This window comes from Epargyreus clarus, unplaced genomic scaffold, assembly GCF_041222505.1.
Source record: "Epargyreus clarus isolate Ecla_fem2 unplaced genomic scaffold, WU_Ecla_fem_2.2 ptg000001l, whole genome shotgun sequence".
In the NCBI taxonomy this organism is placed as follows: Eukaryota; Metazoa; Arthropoda; class Insecta; order Lepidoptera; family Hesperiidae; genus Epargyreus; species Epargyreus clarus.
Window position 1 is genome coordinate 6171992 of NW_027332209.1, and position 27198 is coordinate 6199189.

General features: G+C 33.8%; 1 protein-coding gene and 2 long non-coding RNA genes across 3 annotated transcripts in view; 2 read left to right on the forward strand and 1 right to left on the reverse strand.

Moving 5' to 3' along the window:
• Window positions 1-27198, forward strand: part of Actn (alpha actinin) — a 51524-nt gene that overhangs the window by 9899 nt on the left and 14427 nt on the right. The window contains exons 2-8 of the mRNA XM_073075200.1: window positions 22118-22322; window positions 23308-23438; window positions 23661-23895; window positions 24268-24353; window positions 25883-25960; window positions 26390-26482; window positions 26927-27030. Coding sequence (XP_072931301.1) covers window positions 22118-22322; window positions 23308-23438; window positions 23661-23895; window positions 24268-24353; window positions 25883-25960; window positions 26390-26482; window positions 26927-27030 — 932 coding nt within the window. The remainder of the gene's footprint in view (window positions 1-22117; window positions 22323-23307; window positions 23439-23660; window positions 23896-24267; window positions 24354-25882; window positions 25961-26389; window positions 26483-26926; window positions 27031-27198) is intronic.
• LOC140743696 (uncharacterized) lies at window positions 754-4045 on the forward strand. Its single transcript, XR_012102495.1, has 2 exons — window positions 754-962; window positions 1887-4045. It is a non-coding gene; the product is annotated as an uncharacterized LOC140743696 (long non-coding RNA).
• Window positions 3571-6224, reverse strand: LOC140743690 (uncharacterized). Its single transcript, XR_012102494.1, has 2 exons — window positions 6047-6224; window positions 3571-4043 (listed from the first exon to the last, which is right to left on the reverse strand). It is a non-coding gene; the product is annotated as an uncharacterized LOC140743690 (long non-coding RNA).

Consider the following 27198-nt stretch of genomic DNA (forward strand, 5'->3'; position numbering starts at 1 on the left):
TAATTTAATGTTTAAGAGTACACGATACAAATCAGTCAATTTCTTCTTTCTTACTATTGTACATTAATAATACACTTATTTACACGTACAATTTAATACATAGGAAATGAAAACAATATCTTTATTTATGTTTAGTTAATTCCAGTACAGGATTGCATCCGCTGAATCGTTCCATTTATCTCTAACATACGCGTCTCACGTTACTAATCCTAAAGTAGAGCATAGACTAATCTCCCATACCTATTCATTGTATGACAAATATGGAGTGCCGCAAATTCGTACAATGACAACTGGCAGGAAGTGTGGATCGCCACAGTTTCCGTTACTTCGCACACTCCCATAATCTATAAAAATAATCTATAAATGTCTATGATTGCAAGTAAGTTTCATTTTCAGAGTTGTTAAAATTTTCACTTCAACAACTTTGAGCATCACTTTTTATGATGGGTAGAAATGTTAAAGGACAGGAAAGGTTCGCGTCAGGACACGTGGCCTGATCGAAAATTCGTTAGACGGCAAAGCAAACTGCAAAAGTCAAGATGTAAGCCGATGTCGGCATAAAAAATATATCAATGGGTGTCAGTTTCATATTTTATTTCATGGTGATCTGAAATATAATTGAGAATTACAATGTAGTATCCTTCTTCCCACTCGTCGGCATCGCGATTGTTTAGCCTTTTAAAAACAAAAAAGTTTTAAGACCACTGACACTGCGTATGACAGTGACACTATATTTACAGCTACCTCACTTCTTTTTCGCGCTTCCAAGGCATCGTGATATTATTTTTTCAAAGTTTTGTTAAACGTGTATAGTGAAGCAAAACTAGTGAAAAAATGAAGAAAATGGAAACTAGGAATGAAGAATCACGTCCGCGTAGTTGTGGTCGCAGTAGCAAGAATTTACGAAGCAATTCCTCGGATTGGATCACCGGTTCATAGGTTATGTACAAATCACTTACCAGGTATGTAAGAAAATAATGTATTCATTTTTTACAGTTATGTGTGCACAACTATAAAAATGCCTAAATAACTAACATATGCTTAGAAAGAAACTATATTGTTTGAAAAACTTTCTCGTATCTACAACTTCAAAACTATTAACGCACGCCAATCTCGGTCTTGCACGTTACAGACACCAAACGGTGCTCATATTCGCCATTAACCGTAAGATGCTTGCATTTTTATGCATATAATTTAGCAATTAATGGTCCAAATATAAAATGCACCCGAGCCACGAGTACCACCCACCCGAGTACGAGATACTCGTGGCGTCGCTTTGTCGACACTAAATGGTTCCTATGTTCACCATTAAGCACGAGATGCTGGCCCTAACATTTATATGTGACAAATGTTCGAATAGTCAAAGAGTCACAACCGTCGAGTACGAGATACTCCTTTGAGATAGTTTTACTTTGTTGACACTAAACGGTTCACTCATTCGCCATTGAGTACGAGATACTCGCGCTAACATTTCTATGTGGCAAGTGGTCGAATATACAAAGCATCAGAACCGTCGAGTACGAGATACTCCAAGTGTTACTTTGTTGACACTAAACGTTTCACTCATTCGCCATTGAGTACGAGATACTCGCGCTAACATTTCTATGTGGCAAGTGGTCGAATATACAAAGCATCAGAACCGTCGAGTACGAGATACTCCAAGTGTTACTTTGTTGACACTAAACGTTTCACTCATTCGCCATTGAGTACGAGATACCTGCGCTAACATTTATATGTGGCAAATGGCTCGAATGCTTCCATCACTAGCTATTGCACTAACAATACACAGTATAAAGCATGAATGATTTATAAGCACCAAGCTAGAGCTGCTACAACACAAGGTTATGCCAACCCTGTTATACCAACTCTGACAAAATAATTTTCAGAACCAGCTATAATTTCAGGAATCATTCATGGAGCTATTGCAAATAGCAAAACATATTTGTAACTATATGACAAAACAGTGTCCTAACAGAAATGGAAAATATTATGTCAACATACTGGGACAACGAGTGAATACAATAATATCATCAGAGTTCTCTAAAATTGGGAGGTATGTGTGAAGCAACTGGATGAATGACATATTCCAATGAGAACTGAGGAAATCAAACTGGTACATTTTGATGCTCTTCTCAGAATAACACTTTAACTAGTGCTACCTATAAAGGTCATAATAGGTAATTTATGCTCCACCACAATACACACAATAAAAATATATGTAATACATGGTGGAGAACAGAAAATAGGAATCATCACATTGCTGGTGCGCTAACCCAAAATAAATATAACCCCGTGCATATAAGAATCTTATCAGGATTCACTGCACAGCATGATGCTCATGAGCTCATGTAACGGAATCATACTGAAGACATTGAAACTCACTTAGCTGCATTACAAATGATAGAAGACTAGCTATCTTATCAGAAAACAATGTCTAAAATAGACATTTGTGACATAAATGTTTTATGCAGCACCCCGTTGCCAATTTTAAATTGGTTGAGATTGGTTGTTCCACACAAATCAATTGTGTTATATGATATTAAAATTTAATATATGGCGTCAAGATAAAAATCTTACAACATTGATGACAAAATTATTTTTGTATACTAGTTAATCCAATGCTCGATCTCAAATGGTAATAGATGTGCTCTTCACATTATCACATACACCCTGGTGTATATACATGACAACTGTTTCATGTTAACCTGATATAGAACAGAAGGCATGTTCTCTCAAAAGAACCACCTCAGGAGGACAATGATTAAGCAAACAAGACTCCGGCTTATTGATACTGACACATATCTGTCCAATATATTTTTAGTCACATGAAGAAAGAATACTATAAGTATCCCATATATTGGATCCAGCGTCTGAAGTCCTAGCTTTGATAGTAGCATTCTGTGTTAATACCTCAACACAATCGAGCAGAGTTCATTGATTTGTTATGGATACTCTATAGTTCCTACTCAATTTCAGCTGTTTTATAAGCAAATAACAGGTACCTATACATGGCTCAAAGTAAACAATATTACATGGGTTATATTGTAGTACCTCTTACTCACATATATACAAATTATGTATAATAAAAGTTAATCAGTTACCAGCTATATAAAGCTGTTTGATTTGATATCTTTTGGGCTAGGTATATATGAATATCCTAACATCCAGATTAGGTGTATTTCAAGATATTGCGGATTTCAGGAAATATTCGTATTATTAAGGTATAACTCTAAGGAGATTTGTATCAAGGAGTACAATCAGAACTATAATGCACCACTTAACTACTGGTACAGAGTACCTACTTAAAGTCAATGAGCTTACATAATATATATAACTCTATTATATATAGACGTAACTTGAATTGAAGTTTTTAAATTATCTATTTAATACACTGGTTTACAGTGATAAAATCAATCCAGAAGTCTGGAGTTGTCTTTGGACACAAATACCTTTATGATTTATTCTAAGGCCAGGTACTATAACAATACCTGCAATACTATAACAATACAAATGTGCTAAATAATAAATGTCCATACTTGTAAATAATTCAAAAACCTTGTTTAGTATTACTTATTTATGTGGCATATGTGACATAAATGCAAATATGTGAATGTCAAGAGTGAACTTTATGTACAAATGTGAGAATTTATACAAAATTAACATTTTGGATTTCGTTACACTTATCTTTCAGTGACTCAATAGGAATAAATACAGTAATAATTAAAGGTTTGGAAGTTCAGTCCACAAACATATGGTTAATTATTAAATATCTGCACATATTTTTCACTTTTACTGTACATAACTGCTTAAAATATGAGGTTGATCATCATGAAAAAATTGACTAAAGATTGGTAGTACCTATGTAATGTTTTACAACAGAAGCCTGGTACTCCCAACATTACAAAATGCAATCAAATAATAATATATTATTTATATTGTTGCTTAAACATTTCCTTTAGCAACACCGGGTTTATATAGAAACATGCATCATACATTTATACACCAGTCATCAGGTCAACAAATAACACAGCAGCCCATTAACCCTGGAATAAAGACAAGCATAATAGGAGAATTGCTATTGCACTTAAGTCTTTATAATGTCTATGTTAGTTACACTAAAACTGAAATTGTTATCATTTCATAATGAAAATTGAATAATGTCCACCATGGTAATATGTGACACATTAATGATATAAAAGTAATAACAATATTGTTATATCATGTGAATGGCCAGCCATTAATATGATATCTTCTTTGGGTCTTTTATGCCTAGTGTGTATACCTAGATGCTCTTATAAAACATAAAACAAAGAAAGTAAGCTGCATGTCCAATCAATTCTCAAATGTAAATCTAGCATCCCTAGAATTAATAGGAATTCCTTAGGGGTATGTGTGATGAACGTTACTATATAGGACTCTAACATTACTATATAGGACACACATGGCAGACATCTTACCTGGAACAAAGAAAACTATATTATATATATAAATAATTATTATATATAGAAGATTTATCTAATTTCCTTTTCTTAAAGAATTAAGATGGAGAAAAATGTGGGTAATAACTTTATAATTTATCACTGGCAGAGCTGTAACTAGAACCAGTTGTGTTAGTAATCATTACAGGCTAAGTAAGCCAGAACCCCATGGAAATTATAAAATATTTGACTTATTAAAACTGAATTAATCCTGGAAATGCTCAGCATAAATACTTTTGAGTAAAGATAAGCTTTTCTGGTCTAGTCATGAATGGGGTTTGAAATAATCATATACATAAATACTGTTATGAAAACTGATATCAACTTATACATACACATAACTGATAGTTACACACATTTTTAGGAAAAGATGTTAGATCGAAAGTCAGATTGGATTTCAAAAAGAAACGCATCATAAGCTTTCCAACCAACCATATAGATATGTAACTTTACAGAGGGCATGCATAAGCATGGTACAGCAAAAAGTATAAGTAACTTTTGCAAATCCGATACATACCTACAAAAACAGGAAGTCATATAAAACTAAAATGTTTCATTGATCTAAGAATGATCATGTCCCTCTTGAACATGCACACTAATATAAAGAAACAAAGTAGGTATAACACCCAATATTATACCGGGTATACCTACAACATAAAATATAAATTTATCTCACATGGGGCATACATCATCCCAAGATCAAATCAAATACCCAATCATAATTTGTCAATAAATAATGGTATTAATTCCTAAATATTCAACATGGGATGGCTTCCTATTTTAATAATATTGGAATACATACAATGTACCTACTGGTTCATATAAGTATAGTATTATATAAAAGTACATTATTATATGTATGCACATCACATATGAAACATATTTATACATATATTGCTACATAGCAAAGGAAATAGTATTATTTGTGTCAATAAAATTGACCAAGTAATTAATTCTACACATAATTATGACATACTATGGAGGGTAGAAAACATATTTTCGACCTTGTATGTATTTATTTTTTGCAAGGTGCAAAAGCTTGAATTGAATAATCATTAATACTGACTAAATTACTAAGTTGACTAAATTAGTAATAATATATTCAGAGAAAAATATTGCATTATTATTGCACTGAATATTATTTCATCTAATTCAGAGGGAATCTCACCTAGTACTATGTGTTTCAGAACATTTCATCCATATTATACAGTAAGAGTAAATATTCAGTTAGCAATCCTAATAATTATGTATATTTTATAATTATACCTAATTAAGGGAAAAAAATCTTATTAATATGATATTTTCATGTTGTATTTTTATATATATTTTATTATTGAGAATAAATCTCACTAAGCACTATGGATTTCACAACATCTCATCCATATGATGCAGAACGAATAAATATTCAGCAATGTAATTAAATCCATATAATAATATATATGTATGGTAATAAATCTTTAATTTAATTACATGTTCCATTGTTGCAGTTGTCTCTAAACATCTACATTGTAATTCTCAATTATATTTCAGATCACCATGAAATAAAATTGAAAATTAGACGAGCTTACCTGTAAGCGAAGTCTGATTATAATTTTATGAATGGTGATCTGAAATATAATTACCCACCCTCCCAAAATCAAAACCCATACTGCAACAATAAGAACAAAAGAGTCTCCTAGATATAGACAGCATGCATATTATCAAGGAGACTAAGTTGGAAATGATAGACTCTAAATTAAGTGAGGTAGCTGTAAATATAGTGTCACTGTCATACGCAGTGTCAGTGGTCTTAAAACTTTTTTGTTTTTAAAAGGCTAAACAATCGCGATGCCGACGAGTGGGAAGAAGGATACTACATTGTAATTCTCAATTATATTTCAGATCACCATTCATAAAATTATAATCAGACTTCGCTTACAGGTAAGCTCGTCTAATTTTCAATTTTATCATAATAAAAACAAGGTTCAGGTTAGGTTTCGAAAGTTTTAACTTCTGCCGGCACTCCCGGAATGCAACCCGTTGTTATTTTTTTAATACTGCCTGTATGGAAATGTCTTGGAAAAGGCGGAAGCAAAAACTGAACTTTAAGATTAAAATAAAGGACATGGCCACCCTTACACCGATAAGGTCCAGTATTCTAGACATATAAAAATTTAAAAGTTCTTTTATCTATTCCGTTCGCCGAAAATATGTGACATTGCACCGAAACGTAGCCTTGATTATCTACAGTACGTTCACATGTCTTATCTTAAGTATCTACAATAATAACAGAACTCGTAAATGTTTTGTAACGTTTTAATAACGGGTCTAAACGGACATTCACAGGGCCATGTAGGTATTGAAAGTAACACTTTTTTGTGCATAAATTATATGCATTCTAAATAACATACATGCATATTTTATTTTTTGTTCCTGCTATAATCTTAATATATTGATAAGATCTGCATTGTAGCCTTTTTCAAGTCTATTACAAGTCAAAGAATTTTGTTAAACGAAAATATAGTATTAACAACAAACTGTTGAGTTGATTAAGAGAATTCCAATGAGCCTTAACTACAACATTTACAAGATTTACAATTGGTAATACATAAAAGTAAATAAATGGAGGTATGAAATGTTCCCTACATTATCTTTGAATTTTTTTAATGGTACGATTAAAGCACTGAGTATTACTAGACAAAGAAAAAAGTATGGCGTCTATAGTGTAAACTGAATATAATACCTAACTGTAAACAATGGGTAGTGTTTAGTCTGAGTAAGTATTAATAGCACATCCGCTGGTACATAGTTGTTTAACATACTTCGTGGTGAGCATGGACTTCCATGGCTGTTTTCCTGTAAAACTATTATAGTGATATATTTGATGTTAAATGTCGCTTAACCTAGCTCTACTCCTGTGGATGTCGTAGGAAGAGAAGAGATATCAACCTAGAGATTTCTTATTCTGTTTTCTTAGGTTGTGTCTTAGTTGCAGTATTTTTCTAAATAATGACAATCGCAGTCACTACGGTAAATCTCCTTTTGAAAGGGGAACGTATGCTATGTCCAGAAAAGTACTACGAAAAGGTAACGGATGGACGGATAAATATATACCCTATTTAGTACAATCGAAAGATGGAAAAGAATATCTCGTTGACACACCCATTCAAACGTAAAACAGAAGTGCAACAATCTGATATAAGGAAAATACGTCTAAGCATGGCTGTAACTAAACTAATTACGTCCCCGCCAATAATATTTGAAGGCGTGGTCTTGCATAGGATATATTTGACTTATGCTATATCAGACATAATATAACACACTATTATTACATAATGACGAGAAATAACTGCATTATAAGTTGTCATATTTGTTGTTTTGGTTTAGGCCCACAATCGTAGAAAGATTTGCAAGTAGATTACCTTTTTTCCATATAAACTAGAAGGTATCGAGAAACAAGCGATCGTTTTGCATCCGTTCCTCATTGTTCTATTATAGTCCGACTATAACTGGGCACGTATCCGGGTGCACATATACCCTAAAGCGCATTCCTAATAAGCTAAATATATCGAGCGTAATTTATACGTACAACAGCAGTTAATCATCAGAGGAATATATCGCCATACGTCTATTTTGCGTCCATAATATGGACTGACAGGGATCCGATTTACTTTGCAACAGTTGGCATATAATGCCTGACTATATTTCATTGTTGTGGTATTTCATCGTAGCGAAACTTAACAATAGATCATTTGAATGTAGTGGCCACCGTCCAAATTGTCGAGTAGATCGAGTAGGCGTACTTTGGCCGCTCAGTGCGATGTTTACTTAGCGAGAGGTTTTACATTTCTGACTAATTAGCGATGTATGGGCTAATAATAGAGCAGATTTACACCTCGAGAATATTGTGGGTGTAACACCTATATACAAATGAATGACGGACTCGCATCACACATCGAAACGACGGATATGACTAAAGAAACAATTCACCAGTTACGAAATTGTGTTCCAAAATAATATACTCAATGTCAAGTACGTAACCATCAGCTTGAAGTGATGATATTATAATATTTACTTTTCAGTATGTTCTTAGCCGACTTATAACTGACTCATGAGCAAAAGAAACGAGTTACACTTCATTGATGAGATGTTTGATTAATATGTACGATTGTATATACGTATGTTTTGTTTTCTGTTACATCATGGTAGGTTTTGTGGCCAATTAGAATGTGTATCTTACGAAAAAATACATTTACATGTACAAATGATGCGGGCGGGTGTGTGATGACGCAGTGTCGCCGACAAGGGTCATTGTTACCCTCGAGCGCTAGCCACTCTCTTTTGTTACGCTCATACAAAATGTCCCATTGTTTCAAAAGGCTTAAATAACTCCTAGCCATATTGAACGAGACATATTCGTTATCTCTCCTATTAGGAGATATATCATATAACTAACCTTATTTGAAAAACGTTTAGGAAATATCACCAAAGCTGTTTGTGGTCTACGTGTAAATGGAACAAATGAACAATAATTAAATACAACCACGAATTCGCAATAACGCTTAGGTCATAACTACATAAACGGTGTAAATGTATGCAGAATTTTCCAGTTAATAATGTATTTACTTATTTGTTACCAAGTAAAGTTTTGCCATAATAAATTCTCATACTAACATTAAAAGTTGTAATTGCATCGTCGCAAATATTTTTCCTTTCCGACTACGAGTGACTGTTCTCTGATGTTATGAAATTGCGCATTCTTGTTTATGTCCTTTAGCTATAAGTCAAGAATTGTATTTATTCGAAGAATGACAGTCGTTTTAATACTTTAACATGACACATTGGCAATATTATCCTGATGAAGAAACAGAATAAATAAGAGTGCCCTCGTATTATTATTAGTTTTGATTTATTTATTTACATACATAAAACAGATAAGCAAAATACATTCAAAAACGAAAATTATGCTCTTGTAATTGTTTAATCTTACGTAAATGAATATTACAACGTTTACAAAGTAAATATATTTACTGATATTTATTTATTTCATAAATAAGTTGAACTTTAAACAGCAAGATCATTGGTTCATCTAAAAAATAGGGTAAGAAGGGCTAAGAAAAGAAACTACTTTAAAATGTACCTATACTTGTTTGGGGGATTAATTTTTTAAACCCGTTTTTAAGCTTTGTATCTTTGTTAGTACGGGACAATTGGGTTTTACCGACCGATTTTGAGTTCTCATGGTGGTAACATATCCGAAACGAAAAATGTTTACAACCCCTGCGTTAAAGTAACATTAAATTACACGCATATCAGTTGCAAAGTATTATCAGAAGCATTTAGAGCTATCAACAAGCTGTTTCAGATAAGTGGAGTGGAAGCGGAACACGAATCGATATGAGTTGTGAGTTGTGAATACGACACTTGGAGCGGAACGTGCCTCCAACTGATTTGAATGTCCATCTCATTATATTTCGCATAAACAAAACATCATCCTTTATAAGCTTCCGCAAATGGATAAGATCATGATTGTGGCCCAATTAGTTATTTCTATAAAACTATAAATATGGTCGAACTTACGTGTATGAATATTCGGATAGGTTAAGTTAAAACCTAACACTATTCATACAAGTAAGTTCAATCATATTTATAGTTTTCAAAAATCCTTTTCAATTTTGTATTTTAATTCGAAAATACTTTTCGCATTTTAATGCGTATTCTTGTCTACTAGTGAGAATAATGCAGGAGAATGTTTATATAAAAATACATACCTTAGTCCGAGTGCCGTACCATGCCAACATGCACCACGCACAACACTCTCGTCCGCAGGTCCGATTGGTACCATGACCACCACATAAATGATATAATACACCGTCCCATGATGAAATCTTTCTAATAACTGTATATTTCTATGTGTTGTGACAGAAACGTCAATATTTTAATTTTTAAATTGATCCTCTATTTTATTTTCGTATTTAGACCAGTCCGAAATATTGAACAGTGGATGTAATTCGAATTCCAAAAAATGTTAAGGGTCACCCTTATCACTTAGGGGTATGAAAAATAAATAGTAGCCGATTCTCAAACCTACTGGATATACATATAAAATTAGCTGAAAATTGGTAAGGCCGTTTCGGAAGAGTACAGTAACTAACATTGTGGCACGAGAATTTTATATATAAGAACCTTTTTCCACGGACTAAATTGTGAATCTAAACCATTCTCAAGTCCCCTTGAACACACACAACAAATTTTATCAAAATCAGTCCAGTCGTTTAGGAGGAGTTCAGTGACATACACACGCACATAAGAAATATATATATAAAGATTTTTATATATTTTTAAAGCGAAACAATGACAATTACCAGCGATTACTATTACCAGCAGCGATTATTTCCTCACGTAATAAAGGTAGCAAACGCATGCAGCATCTAATGTTAAGTGGTCACGGCAGTCCATGGACGTTGACAATTAAAACGCTTACCTACTTACAATTACATTGTACGAAGCACTATTAAAACATCTTCCTCATTCTTGTTACATTCAAGAAAAAACAAAGAAAAGACAAGCCTGATTAGTTTCTCGCTGGATCCTTTCTGCTGAGATTGTGTTCCAATCCAGCAGGAGTAAACGAAAAAAAAACCTGACATTTTTAATGCTTCTACAAAATTAATGCATTTCGTATCATTATAGTTACAACTTCACAATTAGTAGATAACAATAATAGAAAAATAAATAATAGATAATAGTATAGTAGCGATAGATAGCTAGATCAATAATAGATCATTAATAATAGCACTTACAGTAGGTAACAAAATTTATCAAACAAACAAATTATTTAGTAAGTTTGAATTTGTAATCAGACGGTGGTATTCAAACAAACACGTGAAATCAGTTTGATTTTAAATATTCCCTTTAACATAAAGAAAACTATAATCCTGCTCCCAAAAGTATTGCATCTTATTTCCAACAATATAACGATGCACGATAATAGAATCTCAACATTTTTTCACGAATACTTATTTTCCCTGTTTAATCACTTTGTTTTTCTCTTAACCTTTGGATAACCTTTTGAAGATTGCTTTAAATTTACTTTTAACTGCTTAGGAACTGTAGTTAAATTGTAAATTAAGCTCAATTTGGCATGATCTCCAAAACATCGCATTCGTGGTTATTGAATCGTTATTCTAAATAATGGCAAAGCTTAAGAGTTTATTTTTATTGAAGAAGTCGTTGAACTTTAAAAAAGCTTTAAGAAGCGTCTAGACTGAAGGGTATGACTATATTAGATCGGGCGACATTTCAGATCAATGTTAATTCAATTTATTAAATATATTAGTAATAGAAGGCATTTAAATATTAAATAAATATGAATTATAGCTTAATATTGCTTTAGATTACAAGATTGCTTTACATCGATTTAAATGGTGAATAATCCGAAAATGCCAATATGCCTTATTGAATATAACCAATACAGAACTTTGTATTACACGAATTTGATGTTCCTGAGAAATAAGATTGACAATCTTGATTATACATCTTATTGCTATATAGTCTTGATACATTATGGACATAACATTAATACTGCAAGTACGTAAGTAAAAGCGAAACTAGAATAATACAGTATGCAAGAGGGAATTGCTTTCCACGCCTCAGCACGACTTGGTTTGCCATTAAAGTGAAAACAATGGGATGTTTTTAATTATGAAATACTTAGAGTTGGTTGAATAAGACTCATTACGTATCAGAAATGCTGGAGTTTAAATCTGGAACGTTATAAAAAATATTAAAGTTTTTGAAAGAATTTTTCCAAATAAATATGAATAAAAATCTCTATCTTGCCATGCGTCGTATGTATGATTCCGCATACTTAAGAAGGTGCAACATCTGAAAACATGATGGCTTTGGCAATAAATGCAAATCTTAATATGCAAAATTCAAATTCAAATTAACTGATTATTTTGCTGTGAAGAATGCTTATGCATTGAAGAAATATCTTCAGTTTCTATTTAACAAGCTAAGAAAATAGGATGTTAATGTTTTAAAACTTACATTAATTTATTTTACATTTGCTTAAACACAGTTAATCCATTTTCTTTTATAATTAAAGGGACATTAATAACTTCGGGTCAAAAGTACTTATAGTACTATACTTACTACTTAACTTATTTACTTAAGTACTTATAGTAGAAGAATACGACTGAAATCTATTTGGAAGGTGCTGATAAAGCACCCGTGATTAGCTTAATGTCTGCGAAGTGTATATAGTCCAACGGTGCCCCAACACATAAAGCAGTGTAATGGTAGGCCTGATTTAAAACGAAGTTCAAGTTCAGTAGTCGTATGATAATGAGTCAGCCATAGCCTGGTTGAACTACTGCCTAAATCCTTCTCACAAAAGGAGGATCTAGGAGGCAGTGATAGCCTAGTAGTTAAGAAACTCTCGATCGAGGGGTCCGAGGTTCGAAAACCAGGCACGCACCTCTGATTTTTCAAAGTTATATGCGTATTTAGAAATTAATTTTCACTTGCTAAAACGGTAAAGGAAAACATCGTGAGGAAACCTGCATACCTGAGAGTTTTGTAAAAAAAAATCTCAAAGGTGTGTGTAGTCTACCAACAGTTGGCCAGCGCGGTCGACTATGGCCTAATCCTTCTCATTATGAGAGGAGACCCGTGCCCAGCAGTAATGGGTTGATGATGATGATGATAAAGGAGGACCGTCCCTAACAGTTGGACAGTAGTGGGTTGATGTCGATTAAAAACCAAATCTCGCTACTAATTCTGTAATGTACAAGTACTCTTAGGACATTAATACCTCCAAATCCAATGTTTGTTCTATAACGCGCTACAGTTACGTCATTGTTTATTTAAGGAAGTATTTACACAGATTCCAATTCAGTGTTGCGAAAGATTAATCATTAATCTTATTTATAGATTGATGGCAAATCCCTGTGGGCGGGAAGTAGGTTTATTACTTACGTATTTCAAAAAAATGTCTGAGCAATCGATTTATTTTAACCAGTACAGTAAAACCCATGATGAAGTTAATATAAGCATCATATAAAATCTGTCTAAAGATGTGATCAAGGCTGCAAAATGGACTTTTACAATAGGTACAGTAATATTTAATGAGGCAACTTTGAAAGTAAAATTATCGACTTTAATACATAGACCGCATTTAACGGTCGTATTTCCAGGGAACAAAAATATGTTGTGTGTAATGACGTTGTCTAAGATGTTAAGGATATGTGCAATTTTCAAATATATTACTCAAATCTAGAATTTCCGTCCTCCGTAATTTCTTTTTAAGTAATACCTTAAATAATTAGTCCCTTTCCATCATAATATTTTAAGAATCAAGGTAGAAAATGTTAATAAGACATTAGGAAAAATGAAAAATTAGGAAAAAATAGAATTTTCCACTACTAGATCAACTGGCATAATTTTTTACCACCACCTGTGCTAGCTATTGTGTTTCATTCAACTAATCATAAATTATTTCAAACTGGTGATATTTGATTCTTCTCGAATCTTCATGGACGCTCGTTGCGGATGTTGCTCTTTTACACGAATAGCCTTCGAGAGATGAAAATATCCCAGACTCCGGATTTCCACGCCCACTAGACGAATCTCTACCTATCTCTATTCAAATATATATTTTCCTCGAAATATCTTCAACATCTGTTACCATCGTGATTTTACTGAACTCTGTATTTAAATTTAAACTCTGATCAGTCGCTTTGTCGTCTCTTGAAATTACGGATAAAGTATCGTGAATAATATTGTAGCAAATTATAACGTTAAATATTTTTGTTGCAGGTATAGACACGCGACAGTTAACATTTCACTGGACACGAATATGACACATCTTACATTAGAGTGTGAGTTGATTTCCATGTATTGTTGGTTAACGTCGACCCGCAAATTGCTCGCTCATCTCTACGACACGCTCACGAGCCCGCAGGAAAGACATTTCAAGGATTGCAATGTGTTCATAAGAGTTTTGAAACCAGCTTATATCAATATACTCGGTCGTTGATCTTTACTCGCTATCAGTAATCATTATCAAGATTGCGTACATCGCCTCTTTCAGACACGCCTTAGACCGGTCCGTCTGTTCGTGTTTACCGAATGTATCGAAATATATGTCGAGTAACGGTTACGTTATTGTTTATCGAAATGATAGTGGGCGAATTGGCACTGGACCAAATCGAAACACCTTTGCAGGTGTGTCGTTTTGTCGCCTATTAGCATTCCCGCCACTTACGCGAGTGCGTTGAATGCGTACAAACCCGGCCACCATTAATCGGATCTCAATTGAGCAAACACAGCCGAAACATATGTTTGCATGAGGAAATATTGGTTTAATAACTTCGTAATAGCCTACTTAACTCTTTATTGCCTAATAAGTGCCATGAAGTAAAATAAATTAACAGCACATTCGAAAATGTAGTTAATTTTATAATTTAAAGCGGTTTTAGTCCATTCTGTTTCTAAAGCATAAGAAAGTTATTACACTTTCTATCAAAATGTTTAATTGAGAAATAAATTCAAATCAGCGTACTCGACTGTTCAAAAATAGTCAAGTTGACTATATTTACGACTAGATCTAAAAAGTTAGCTTGACGCGCGTTTCTCTTAACATATCTAGCAACGTGATTAGTATAACGAGTAATAAATATATTTAAATTCGATCGCGTGCTGCTCAATTGTATATTAATTGACAGGTGACAGGTTTGGAGGTAGGCGGCTACTTAATTCTAATTGTGCGGATACCGTTAGTTCAACACCAATTTGGGCACATTGTCATCGTTCCTTTAGTAGTTATCAATCAAAATAATCTCTGTTTTTATTAGTTTTGTTGGTTTCCCCAATAACGCTACTGAGATATGTGTCGATTCATTCACAAATGTCAATAAGTGTATGATAATCGATATCAACATATAAGTAGATAAGATTATAAGCATTGAGGATTTATTGTAATGTGTTATTAGAACATGGTCTTCTTTACATAAACTGTCTGTATTTACAGCACTTTTATAAAATACTAATGCCATTATCTTCGTTCGCAAGGAAACTTTAATTAGTAGCACCCAAAGTATTATTTTTACAATAGGCCAATGTTCGCTTACCCTATATCTTCAATGTATTTTCATCGCGTTCTAGTTTACGGAATGAATTATTGTTCTTGTACTATAAATAAGCCTAGTGCGCGTATATAAACATCCTTTGATTTCCGTTAGATTAAATCTATTTTCAAATCTTAAAAAGCTTAAACATGTACATCTATTTCCCAACACAAGTCAAATAACTTATTTTAATAGTGTTTAAAACGACACATCACACAAGACCACTATTTCTATTAACAAAATGAATGGAAAGCTAATCTCTACACCTGTGACATTCGTTAATTTATTACTGATACGTTTCTCTATTAAATAATTCATCGAGTTACCCTTCCCGAGATCACGTCGCGTAACCGAATATATTTATCGTAAGCAATTAATACTTTAATAACATCTTTTACGACTTTCTAAACAAGTTCCATTTTCGATACTTTCATCGTCGTTATAATTTTATACTTATTATTATCGTTGACTTCATTTGCAAAATAGACAAATTACTTTCATCGTCGAGTTATAATTTTAAACTTATTATTATGGTTGACTTCATCTACAAAATAGACAAATTACGTACGCTTTAGATGAGCAGAACAATTAAAACAAAAAACAGTATTTTTAATTTTGAATGCATGTCCAATATCAACGCTTCTATCAAATATTTTAGTAACCTAATATTTAGACGAAGCGTAAGATTTCATTATAAAAATTATGAAACATTTACAAGTGTGGATATATGAGAAAGATCTTTTCCAATGTGATTATTAGACCTATTTTATTAAAATAGTTTTGGAATACTTCCTAAATGTTACTGAACGATAGCTCCACAATAAGCGTAGTAGACCTTGCAGCGGCATATTAAATTTAAATTTCTGTGTAAATTTCCAACACGTATAAGTTCTGCTTAATAAATATTCGTTCTGGACGAACCTTTGGAATACCGTTCGAAGGTTTAGTGAGTTAGGCGTTGCCAAAAGCAGTTTATCCGTCAAACCATCTTTCAAATTATTTGACTTTGGCACTGTATATAAATTTCGTGTAAATCACGACGTATTTGACATATTGTTATTATAGGTACGTATGTAAAAGACAAATAAAGGCCGTGTGACATAACGGTGTTCGCAGGCCAAACAAGTGGTATGCCAAAAAATAGCTTCGTTTACGCGTAAACAACTAACGTGAAATTAGAGTAATTTATCTACCATCTTTCACGCTCGACAAAAGCGATAAAAACTGGATGAGAACTCGCTGTAGCAACTGCTCTTGTGTAACTATGTTCTCATCCAGTACGTGTTGATATTTCTTGTTCCATCCTATGTATTGCATGTTTACTAGTTACTACGCATTTGAGCATCTCGTTTTATAAAGTATGAATGAATGGCATTCCTGTAACGTTTTGCATTGCATGGGTCTGGTTCAGCATTCAAACCTGTATTCAAATGTATATTTCTTGATATTTTTACCTCCTTTACTCAATTATTAAAACGAATCATAGTTTAAATTTCGATATAAATGGAAGATACATAAACAAGTATAATTAACTTTCTGAGAAATTATGATAAAATTTTCCTCCTTTTCTAATTCCTGTCAGCTTTCTATGTATGCATAATTGGTATGTTATTCTAGAAGTCGAATTGTGGACATAAATAAGCGGATTACTTTTAAAACATTCTAATTTATGTTTACGATAACGGACAATAAATAAAGTTTAAATGATGGCATTTGCAAAGTTTACTGCAGTTAAATTGCAAGGGAGAAAGGGCTTGTTTGTACTAAATACAACGAACTCAATACCTTGTCTTCGAATTCCGTGTTCCGGTCATAACCATAAGTCAACAGCTGTGATTATGCCCATCGAAGTATAAAAGCCGTCGTCTCGTTTATTGCCTTCAAATTTACCGATTTACTTTTTTGGGTATTTAAAAATATTGATGTGCTCTAAAACGAGTACTTGAAAAAATATCTAGGGTCATGTTTTACTTTTTATCTATTAAGTAAGCAACCTTGAGAGAAATTTGGGTCGGCAGTAATGACAAAACAGGTTTCGTGTAACACTATCTGCTCACAACATCCGGAACTGATATGCCCGGTGTCGGAGTAGCCTTGGAAATGTTAACCTTTCCTTCTTGTTAATGAGTTCGGGCGAAGATATGTAGTTTCTAAATAGCACAGTCCGCGGTACACCTGCCTCGTTATTTTAGCTGCAGGCCGGCCGTGGTGGGCGATGCAAGGTGATGCTAGATTATTTTCACATTCTAGGTCACGTGTGTTGTCTCAGGGACATTTGACGTGAGCACGAGGTTGCGTCGGAATATTTGTGTGTCAGTATGTCATTTTTATGTGAACGTTTTATTCAAAGATAATTTCAAGACAAATTTTACTGAAGTATTTACGTAAACTTCGTATAACTTGCCTCCCCTGTTGTCCTCGTTTCCGTCTGACATTTAACATACTTGAGCTAGATTTCTTTAGGCATCTTAGATTAAATTTATACCACGTCGAGATTTATGATCCTATTAGATCTAGATTATTCTGATTTGCATCTTGGAATTCTTATTTAATAACGTTGTTTTTAACGAATGTACGTGTGAACGTATGTGAACGTAGAACGTAAATCAAGTTGACCATGAAAGTCAACTGTACTATTCTATTTTCAGAATAGTTTTCCAAGTCAAAGAAGTGTATTTGTGAGAGGAGTCTTCATCTCGGGAAAATTATTATCAGTGAACCTATGTATTCAGTTAAATATTTCGGATAAAATAGTAGAAATTAATTAACAATAACAACAGTGACAGTGTAACTAGACAGTGACATATCAAATTACATTTCAATTTGGCTTAATCGAGACGGATAGTTTCCAATTGATACATCTACGGAATATGCAAATTCCTTGACAGTATTTTATTACCTTACATATTTCGTGCTTATTGGACAACCAAAAATTAGTACCGACATGAGATTGAATTTATGAGATATGCAAATTGGCGTAATTAAGCATTTATGTAATAAATCAACTTTCGATGTATTCCACGCTGTCACGGTTCCGTATGAACATAATGAGGCTTCACGTGTATCGAAACGATGGCCTTGTGCCCATCAATTTGTATATCATTGGGCGTATCAGTTAGGCGACATCCATAGCCCGTTAACTGCACCGTTAATCTGATCAGGTTATATCCATGTACAGGTCATATGTTAATGGTATTATTATTTGAAGCCCTGTGCCAAGAGCGAGCTCACACGATGACTCACTTTACATACTACGATCACAGAATGCAGTTCGGTCACTTTGGGTCTTCCGTGATGACGTCCCCCACGAATTAATGCTTCATTTCTGGACGATATGCGTACTTGTAGTAAACGAGCTGTAGTCTAAACAGATAATAAAGTGGAACAACAATGTAGGTGGCGTGTATTCAGGTAGAATTCGTATTCATTACGTTTTTATACCTCACCCACCTACGTTGCAACGCCTGAGAAGTAAGCTGACAATGGCGGAGTTGCGACGGGATCCACGTATAATTGTGTAGGTACATGCACACAATGATAACAATCTGAACTAGATGAAATCGAGCGAAGATGAACGATTAAATCAATTATTCGTTTGTCACTGAAATGATGATTTCAATTGCGATGGGAGCTGTTTTTATATTAATTGTCAACGTGAATGCCAATAGAACGTGGCACGACCGAGCCGTTTTGAATGAGCTGAATATAGTATTTATCAGCTGCGGCCTTGAGCCCACAGCGGAGCCAGTTCGCTTGCATTTTATAGGAGCGCCACTAGCGAAATGAACCTACCTAGGTACGCTCTACTTGTCCATTCAACAGTGAATTTTGCTCGTGACTTCGGTCAATAGAATAATAACGAGTTGTCTTTTGACAAAGACAAATAGGTACACTATAATTTTAGAGGTAATTTGGCTAAGGTTTTGACACACGTTTATTTTAAACAATATTTTATTAAACAGCTTCCGCCCAATCTTACTACACGCGCCATTTTCGGAAGGATTCTTAAGGAAATCAAAATGGAATAAAAGTCTATATCATAAACTCCCAATAAAGTTTTCCAATTTACGAAAAAAGCCAATAAATTCTGTTTAGCGTTTTAAAACAGACCACGTACAAATAGACCCAATTTTATAAACGGGTTTTTATATTTAACGACATGCAATAACCTTAATAGCGATATATGATATACAATTATTCTACATTTTTAATAATTTAGAATTATCTATTTCAGGTTAATAGACTTTAAATAGCAATAGAAAATAAGCGTATAACTACACTTTACTCATATTAGCTGATGCAAAACATTTTTTCAAAAGGAGTCCCCCGCCAGCCTTTGATTGAAAAGCCAACAAAAAAGTAAAAAAGAACTTGTTTCATTTGTATACAAAACCCAGACAATAATACCAAGCATGGCGTGACAGAAAATCATAGTCTCTTTTATATAAAAAATATTCTCAGATGAATTCGCCGTCTTGTAGACTTGACTAAGGTAGCTAACATAACAGTATCTAGGTCGATTGCACCGCACAACTTTACCTCTGTTCCCATGTAGGGCTGCTAGGCTTTTAGTCGCAGATTTAAGCTTTTATTTGAGTTGCTTTGTTAGTTTGTATGTGAGGGTCAAACTTTGCAATGTGACGTCGTTCTAATTCCAACAACAAGATGGAGGAACAATTATTTTTATGCACCCCCATTAGGTATATGAACGATAAATATCTAAAGTTTTATTCAAAAATGTTAATTCCAATTAAACTTAAGAAATATATCTATTAGGATTCGAAAAAGGTATACCTGGTATTTACAAATACTTTTTGTGTCACTTTAAAAGCAGTTCACTTGATGGCCACTGCCGCCCGCTTTACAACAAATTAACTGTAACAGGAATTCTGTAAGAATCTGATCACGATTGCGTTGTCACTTCTGAGACCTAAGATGTCTTACATGTACGCTGGCATACCTTACCAACGCTCAAAACCTTTCCACAAGCACACGAACTATATTTAGCGTGAAACGCTAGATATAGTGCGGCTGCGATACCACCCCGATTGAACCACACCGGTTCTACGTTTCGAAATATTATAATACTTTTCCATTTGATCTGCCAACCCTATACCTATCCACTACACTTATAAGACTTTCTTTGTGGAAGGGTGGCATGGAAATTATGAGCCAGCCTCATAGTGTCGGTTACAGCATGTAATTGTAATTTGATAGATATTTCATTCGTCAAGGTACAGGTTTAGAATGTAACGAGTTGAATTTCAAATTGAATTGCAAATGCATTAAAGTCTGCCTAAGGTTTGTTGTCTAAACATTAAACATGTTATGATAAATATTTCATTGAAACTGGGCTAGTATATAAACAGAATTTCGGAATTTAATCCTTGAATATCAATTCAAAGCATTGTGGGATGAACGCTGAACTATTTAAATGGTAATTAAAATATAGATTAATTTATTAATTATTAATTAATAAATAAAACTTATTAATTATTATTTTATTATTATTAATTAATAAAACAAGATAATAAAACAAGAATTGCATCGTTATGATTCTGTTCAATCATTCAATCAGCATTACAAAGAAATAGTAGTAGAAACTTAATACATTGTCAAGATATTTTCAACATTACCTTGAAATAAAGGAATCTTCTTAACGCAATGAAATTATGACTCAATAATATTTACTTTTACTTATTGGAGTCTAAGCTAAAATAACTTTACTTAAGACCTTGTCAATATCTCATCAGCTAAATTGTTTGAATAATATTTTGAGAAAACTTTAAAGTGTATTTTAAGGCTTTATTTGTTCGTTTGTGATAAATATCTCCCTTATTCACTTCTTGTCATCATCATCGTTTTTTTCTGAATTTATAAAACAAATTCATTCAGATTTATAGGCAAGGGACGGTATATTAATCAAAACCTACCTAAAAATATTTGAATAAGAAATTTTGCTATTTCAGGCACCAAAAGTAAAAATAGCCAGGAAGTGAGTGCTAAGAACATTTTGCAAATTCGGCGAGGGTGCGACCCCTCGCTCGCTCCCCCACTGATGCAACTGCAGTATTGATTAAAAGTACTTCTGTCCCTTAATACGGGTTTTCCAATATTTAAACTTAAGCATGTTTAGTTACAAGAATAATTACTAGGAATACAATTACATCACCTATAAAATGTAATATCTTAGACATGTCAATAATTTCCCAAAATAAAATCTATTTACATTAGAAAGTCATGAGATTAACACATTTTTGCTACATATAAAATGCATTCTGATATACATATCTTAAACATCCCAGTGTAATCACCAGGAGATTAGAACATAACAAGATATTATGATTATGTATCATGCGTAACGTTCCCACACACTTAAGACACATTAGATTAACTAATCGCGTATAGTTATTCTTACGGTCTCCTTAACACACACACATCCATTCTTACAAATTTCCTAACACAAACATCCACACGATCACGGCACATCCCTGAGTCCAAGTTATTAACATTATTCTTCCGCTGCAGACCTTCACAGCATGGTGCAACAGTCACCTGAGGAAAGCCGGCACTGGCATCGAAAACATCGAGGAGGACTTCCGCAATGGCCTGAAACTCATGCTGTTGCTGGAGGTGATCTCTGGCGAGACCCTGCCCAAGCCCGACCGCGGCAAGATGCGTTTCCACAAGATCGCCAATGTCAACAAGGCCCTGGACTTCATTGCATCTAAGGGTAAGTTCATACACTTAGTTCTTACTTAATCAACCCATTACTGTCCTACTGGCACGGGTTTCCTCACAGTGTGAGACGGGTTATGGCCATAGTCCATCTTGCTGACTAAGTGTGGATTGGTTGACTATACACATCATTGAATTTTTTTAAGAATTCTCAGGCGCGGTAGACTTGGCTTATTCATGATGTTTTCCTTTAGCGTTTAAGTAAGTGATAATTAATTTATTGTCAGACGTCGTGCCTGGGACTTGAACCTTGATTCATAGGCAAACTTTCTAAACACTTGGGTGTCACCTCTTAGCTATGCTATAACATCTATGACTAATTCAGTAGACGTCTGTTTATAAACATCAACAGCTATTATATAAAATTATCCATGGAATAGATTGTTTTAAATTTGTGGCCTGTATTGATGATGAATAATACCAAATCAAACTATTGGATGGTAAACAATAATTAAGAATGAAGAATGACGTCCCAACATTATTAATTAAAATAAATTGTTTTATCATTCCCACACAACACAGACCTTTGCTAATTCAATGAAATTTAAAACAATAAAGATAAAAGAGTAAAAGTGAAACCACGTAACCTTACATGAATCATACTCACAAGGTTCTAATGTTAATATGCAATAAAATTCCTGAATTGTCAAGAGATTACTCTTTATTTCTAGGTCAGTTGCGTAGAATAGTAATTTGCTAATTAGTAATTGCTAAAACACGGCTCCCTATTTAGTCAACTAGTAAATTATTTTCATTCCATTCCATAACTACTAAGTTATTAACGTTTAATTGACATCGGTTTTGGTGCCAAGTATATTTCTCATGAACACGTTAGATAAGTCTATTTCCTCGAAATTATTGCTTGTGGTTCGACAATTTAATGGCCAAATTTTAACCTCATATGCATCAGAATGACTCAATGTAAATATTTTCCTCGTTTATACATATGCAAATGTATGTATCTTATATTCGTTTTCTAGGCGTAAAATTGGTGTCCATCGGCGCAGAAGAAATCGTCGATGGCAACCTCAAAATGACACTTGGTATGATCTGGACCATCATTCTCAGATTCGCTATCCAAGATATATCGGTCGAAGAAATGACTGCCAAGGTGAGGATTACCTTATCTTTATTACACAACAACAACCTCTTATCAACTAAATGGAGTGTGTCTATTTAGTAAATATATTTTGTATGCTTCACATGCTATTAAATTTAATGTTAAGACAGATAAATATTGTGTTATCCCGAATTATGTGTACCTTGTCTTGTGAATCATAATTATGATTATTCTACTTCAATGTTACTCAGATTCACATTATAACTCTTCCAGGAAGGTCTGCTTCTCTGGTGCCAGCGCAAGACTGCGCCATACAAGAATGTCAACGTACAGAACTTCCACCTGTCCTTCAAGGACGGTCTGGCCTTCTGCGCTCTCATCCACAGGCATAGGCCCGACCTGATCGACTACAGCAAACTCTCCAAGGACAACCCTCTGGAGAACTTGAACACCGCTTTCGACGTCGCCGAGAAATATCTCGACATTCCCCGCATGTTGGACCCCGACGGTAAGTTTCTTAAGCTTCAGCTACTGCAATGTATTTCTCATTTATATAATGATGTATGTATCTGAATTATGTAATAGTTTTCAGACTTTCAGTTAGTGATTTTTAAATACGTCATTTGCGATAAATATCATATCAACTGTCGAACCATGTGACAGAGAAAGTATAGCGTTTGATAAATTAATCTGTTATAAACGCGCTAAAAAATATAAACAACATTTAATAATTGCAAAACATTTGATTTGTTAGTATGCTAATGTTCTACCGAAAAGGATTGTTAAAGGATCCAAAATTGATATACTGAGTCACAGTGATGAACAAAGAGATTGATTAGCAAAAAATACAATGACTACAGTTTATTATGCTGTATTGCAGACCTTATAAACACACCCAAGCCCGACGAACGCGCCATTATGACCTATGTGTCATGTTACTACCACGCGTTCCAAGGCGCACAGCAGGTATAAACAAGGCTACCGATCCCTAAGGATACCCGAGCCCTAACGCCAGGCCTTTGTGTGTCACTTATAGCATGTTCCCGAGTGTATGTTGCGTTGAAACTTATTGTTAATGCAGTACGGAAGTACGGGGCTCGTATTCATCGTTACATTCATCAGTATGAAATTTGAATACTACATTCAAACCGTAATTGCGCGCTCAACTGCCGCTTTTTCGCTTTATTTACAATGAAGTGCAAAATAGGCGTTTCTTGATATTGTATGCAGTATTGCATTCATGTTACATACATTCATTGTAGCTAAATGATAATAATTCATTTGAAATCATAAGTATCTTTCACATACAAGCTAAACTTTTCTGATGCTTACGTAAATTATAGAATCTTGGACTTATTTAGCTTCGTACTTCCATACATATATAATTATTCTAAAACCAATATGATATTATTATAAGAAGAAATAATTATTGTACTTAATGAAATTTTAAGCTTGGCGTACTATGTGCTCGCAATCTATGTTGATATTGTCCTAGACATCGTTAGCTTATTGTCATTAACTTTCTTGTTTTGAGATAACTATTAGTTAAAGATACTTGTATTTGGGGACTGTGACATTATCTTAGGCTAATCGCCAAAAACTTATATATCTCAGTCATACAAAAAATATGTCCAAGTACAAAATACAAGTATCCAAAGCCTTTCCTAAAACCATAAACGAAGTAACCAAATAGACTCGTTATAAACACAATCATTATTCGAAGTCAGCAATATTGCCATTGTAAGAGAATACAGGCAGATGTCTACATGGTAATGGGCTGAGACAATGCTTGATGGACTGAAATGGAATAGGACTGATACCCATTGAAATGGGAAGTTTGTAGATTATGTCATTCCCACAATTTAGACAAATTGAACGACAACTTATTATAATCCTTAAAGTCCTTTTTCCTTTTCAAAAACCCTTTGCGGGTAAAAGTGGAGTTACGTTTGACCTGATCCTCATTTGTTAATGACGTGGCCTATTTAATATTTTTTATTGACCTCTAATATTGTTGTTATAAAAAGAGTTTCTAAATGCCCAATAGCATTCTCTGCCAGTCAACCCTGAATTTTTAAAGAGAAATGTCTACTAAGCCGTTAACAGTCTAGGGTTACCACAAAATATTTAGGAACAGTTCTACCTAGCCGCCACAACCTAGGGCTACCACATTTAAAAAAAAACAGAAGTCAGAAATGTCTATACTAAGGAACAATCTAGGGTTAGGGTAGAGTTATGGCTCTTCAAAAAAAAGGTCTCCTTCAAAGCCTGCGATGCATTGGCGACTCCACTGGTGTTGCAAATGTTCATAGGCGACGTTGACTACTTTCCAATACTTAGCACGTTTGCTTTATCATTAAGCTCAAATATAAAAAATAGGAACAAAATGTATATCTAGCCGTCTCTAGGGTTGCCACATAAAAAACTAGGAAGTCTATTTGGTTACTGTTAGTAAAGCAATCCGCATGAACTAACCCGTGTCGCTAGATCTGCAGAACACGGCGATGCCGGACGAGCGCGCGGTCATGACGTACGTGTCCTCGTACTACCATTGCTTCTCCGGGGCGCAGAAGGTTCGTTGCCGCTTTGACTTGAGTTTTGATCGTTGTTAATGTCTTTTTATGTTTTGTTGTGATTGTAATAAAATTATTAATAAGAGTTGTGATAAATTAAAAAAAAAATAGTTTTACAAGGTACGTCATTTTTTATTGAAATTACTTATTATTATTTAAAAAAAAAATTGAAATATTTTAAAGTATGGGTTCACGTTATAATCCAATGTTTACGATAAATGTATAAAGTGAGCGAAATTAAGCTCAACCTTAAAATTCTGACTTCCTTATCCCGTATTATAAATTCGATTAAGAGCTCAAATCTTACATTTATCCTTTCAACTAATTTTCAATATAAAAGAAATTGGAAAAAAGAAGATTTCTCTTCAAGACCCTAAATGAAAATTACTTTAACTAATTTTAAGATTTATTATATTTTTTGATCTGTAGGCTGAAACGGCCGCGAACCGCATCTGCAAAGTTCTCAAAGTCAACCAGGAGAACGAACGCCTCATGGAAGAGTATGAACGTCTTGCCAGTGATGTAAGTATCTTTACACCCTTTAAACTTTAACAATTTTAATAGACAAATGAAAATTCCAAATTCTTAGCATTGACTAGTAAACAAAACGACATGCCTGTTTTTAGATATTTAAGAAGAAAACGCGATTTTTTTAATGAAAGGATTTTTAAATACCAATTAAGCTTCAAAGATTAGTTAATAAGAAAGTATTTAAACTCATATCACGATTATCATGAAAAAGAAAAAACAAAAGAACATTCGTACAAATATTATAATTTATTTATTTTTTGCCTTTAAAATCCATTTCTGCATTACAGCATTTGATGACTGTCCTATAAATATATACTAGTTATAATAACGTCACACCCACCCATTGACCACAAAATTCCTCGATTATATACCATTCAAAACTGCCCATATTTGTCGAATGATGAATCTGTTTACTAGATACGTATTCCATTACAGTTGTTGGACTGGATTCGCCGCACGATGCCCTGGCTGAACAGCCGTCAAACCGACAACTCGCTTGCCGGTTGCCAGAAGAAACTGGAAGACTACCGTACTTACAGGTAAACTTATTTCTATGCATATTTTTTACATACAAACTTTTACTTTGCCATATTCAACTGCGAATACGTAAAGGGGAATAAGAAATAGAATTTTGTAACAATTTTCTTTTGAACCTTTCAAACTCAAATCAAAATCCATCAAATATCAAAAATAAGCATGGGTGAATA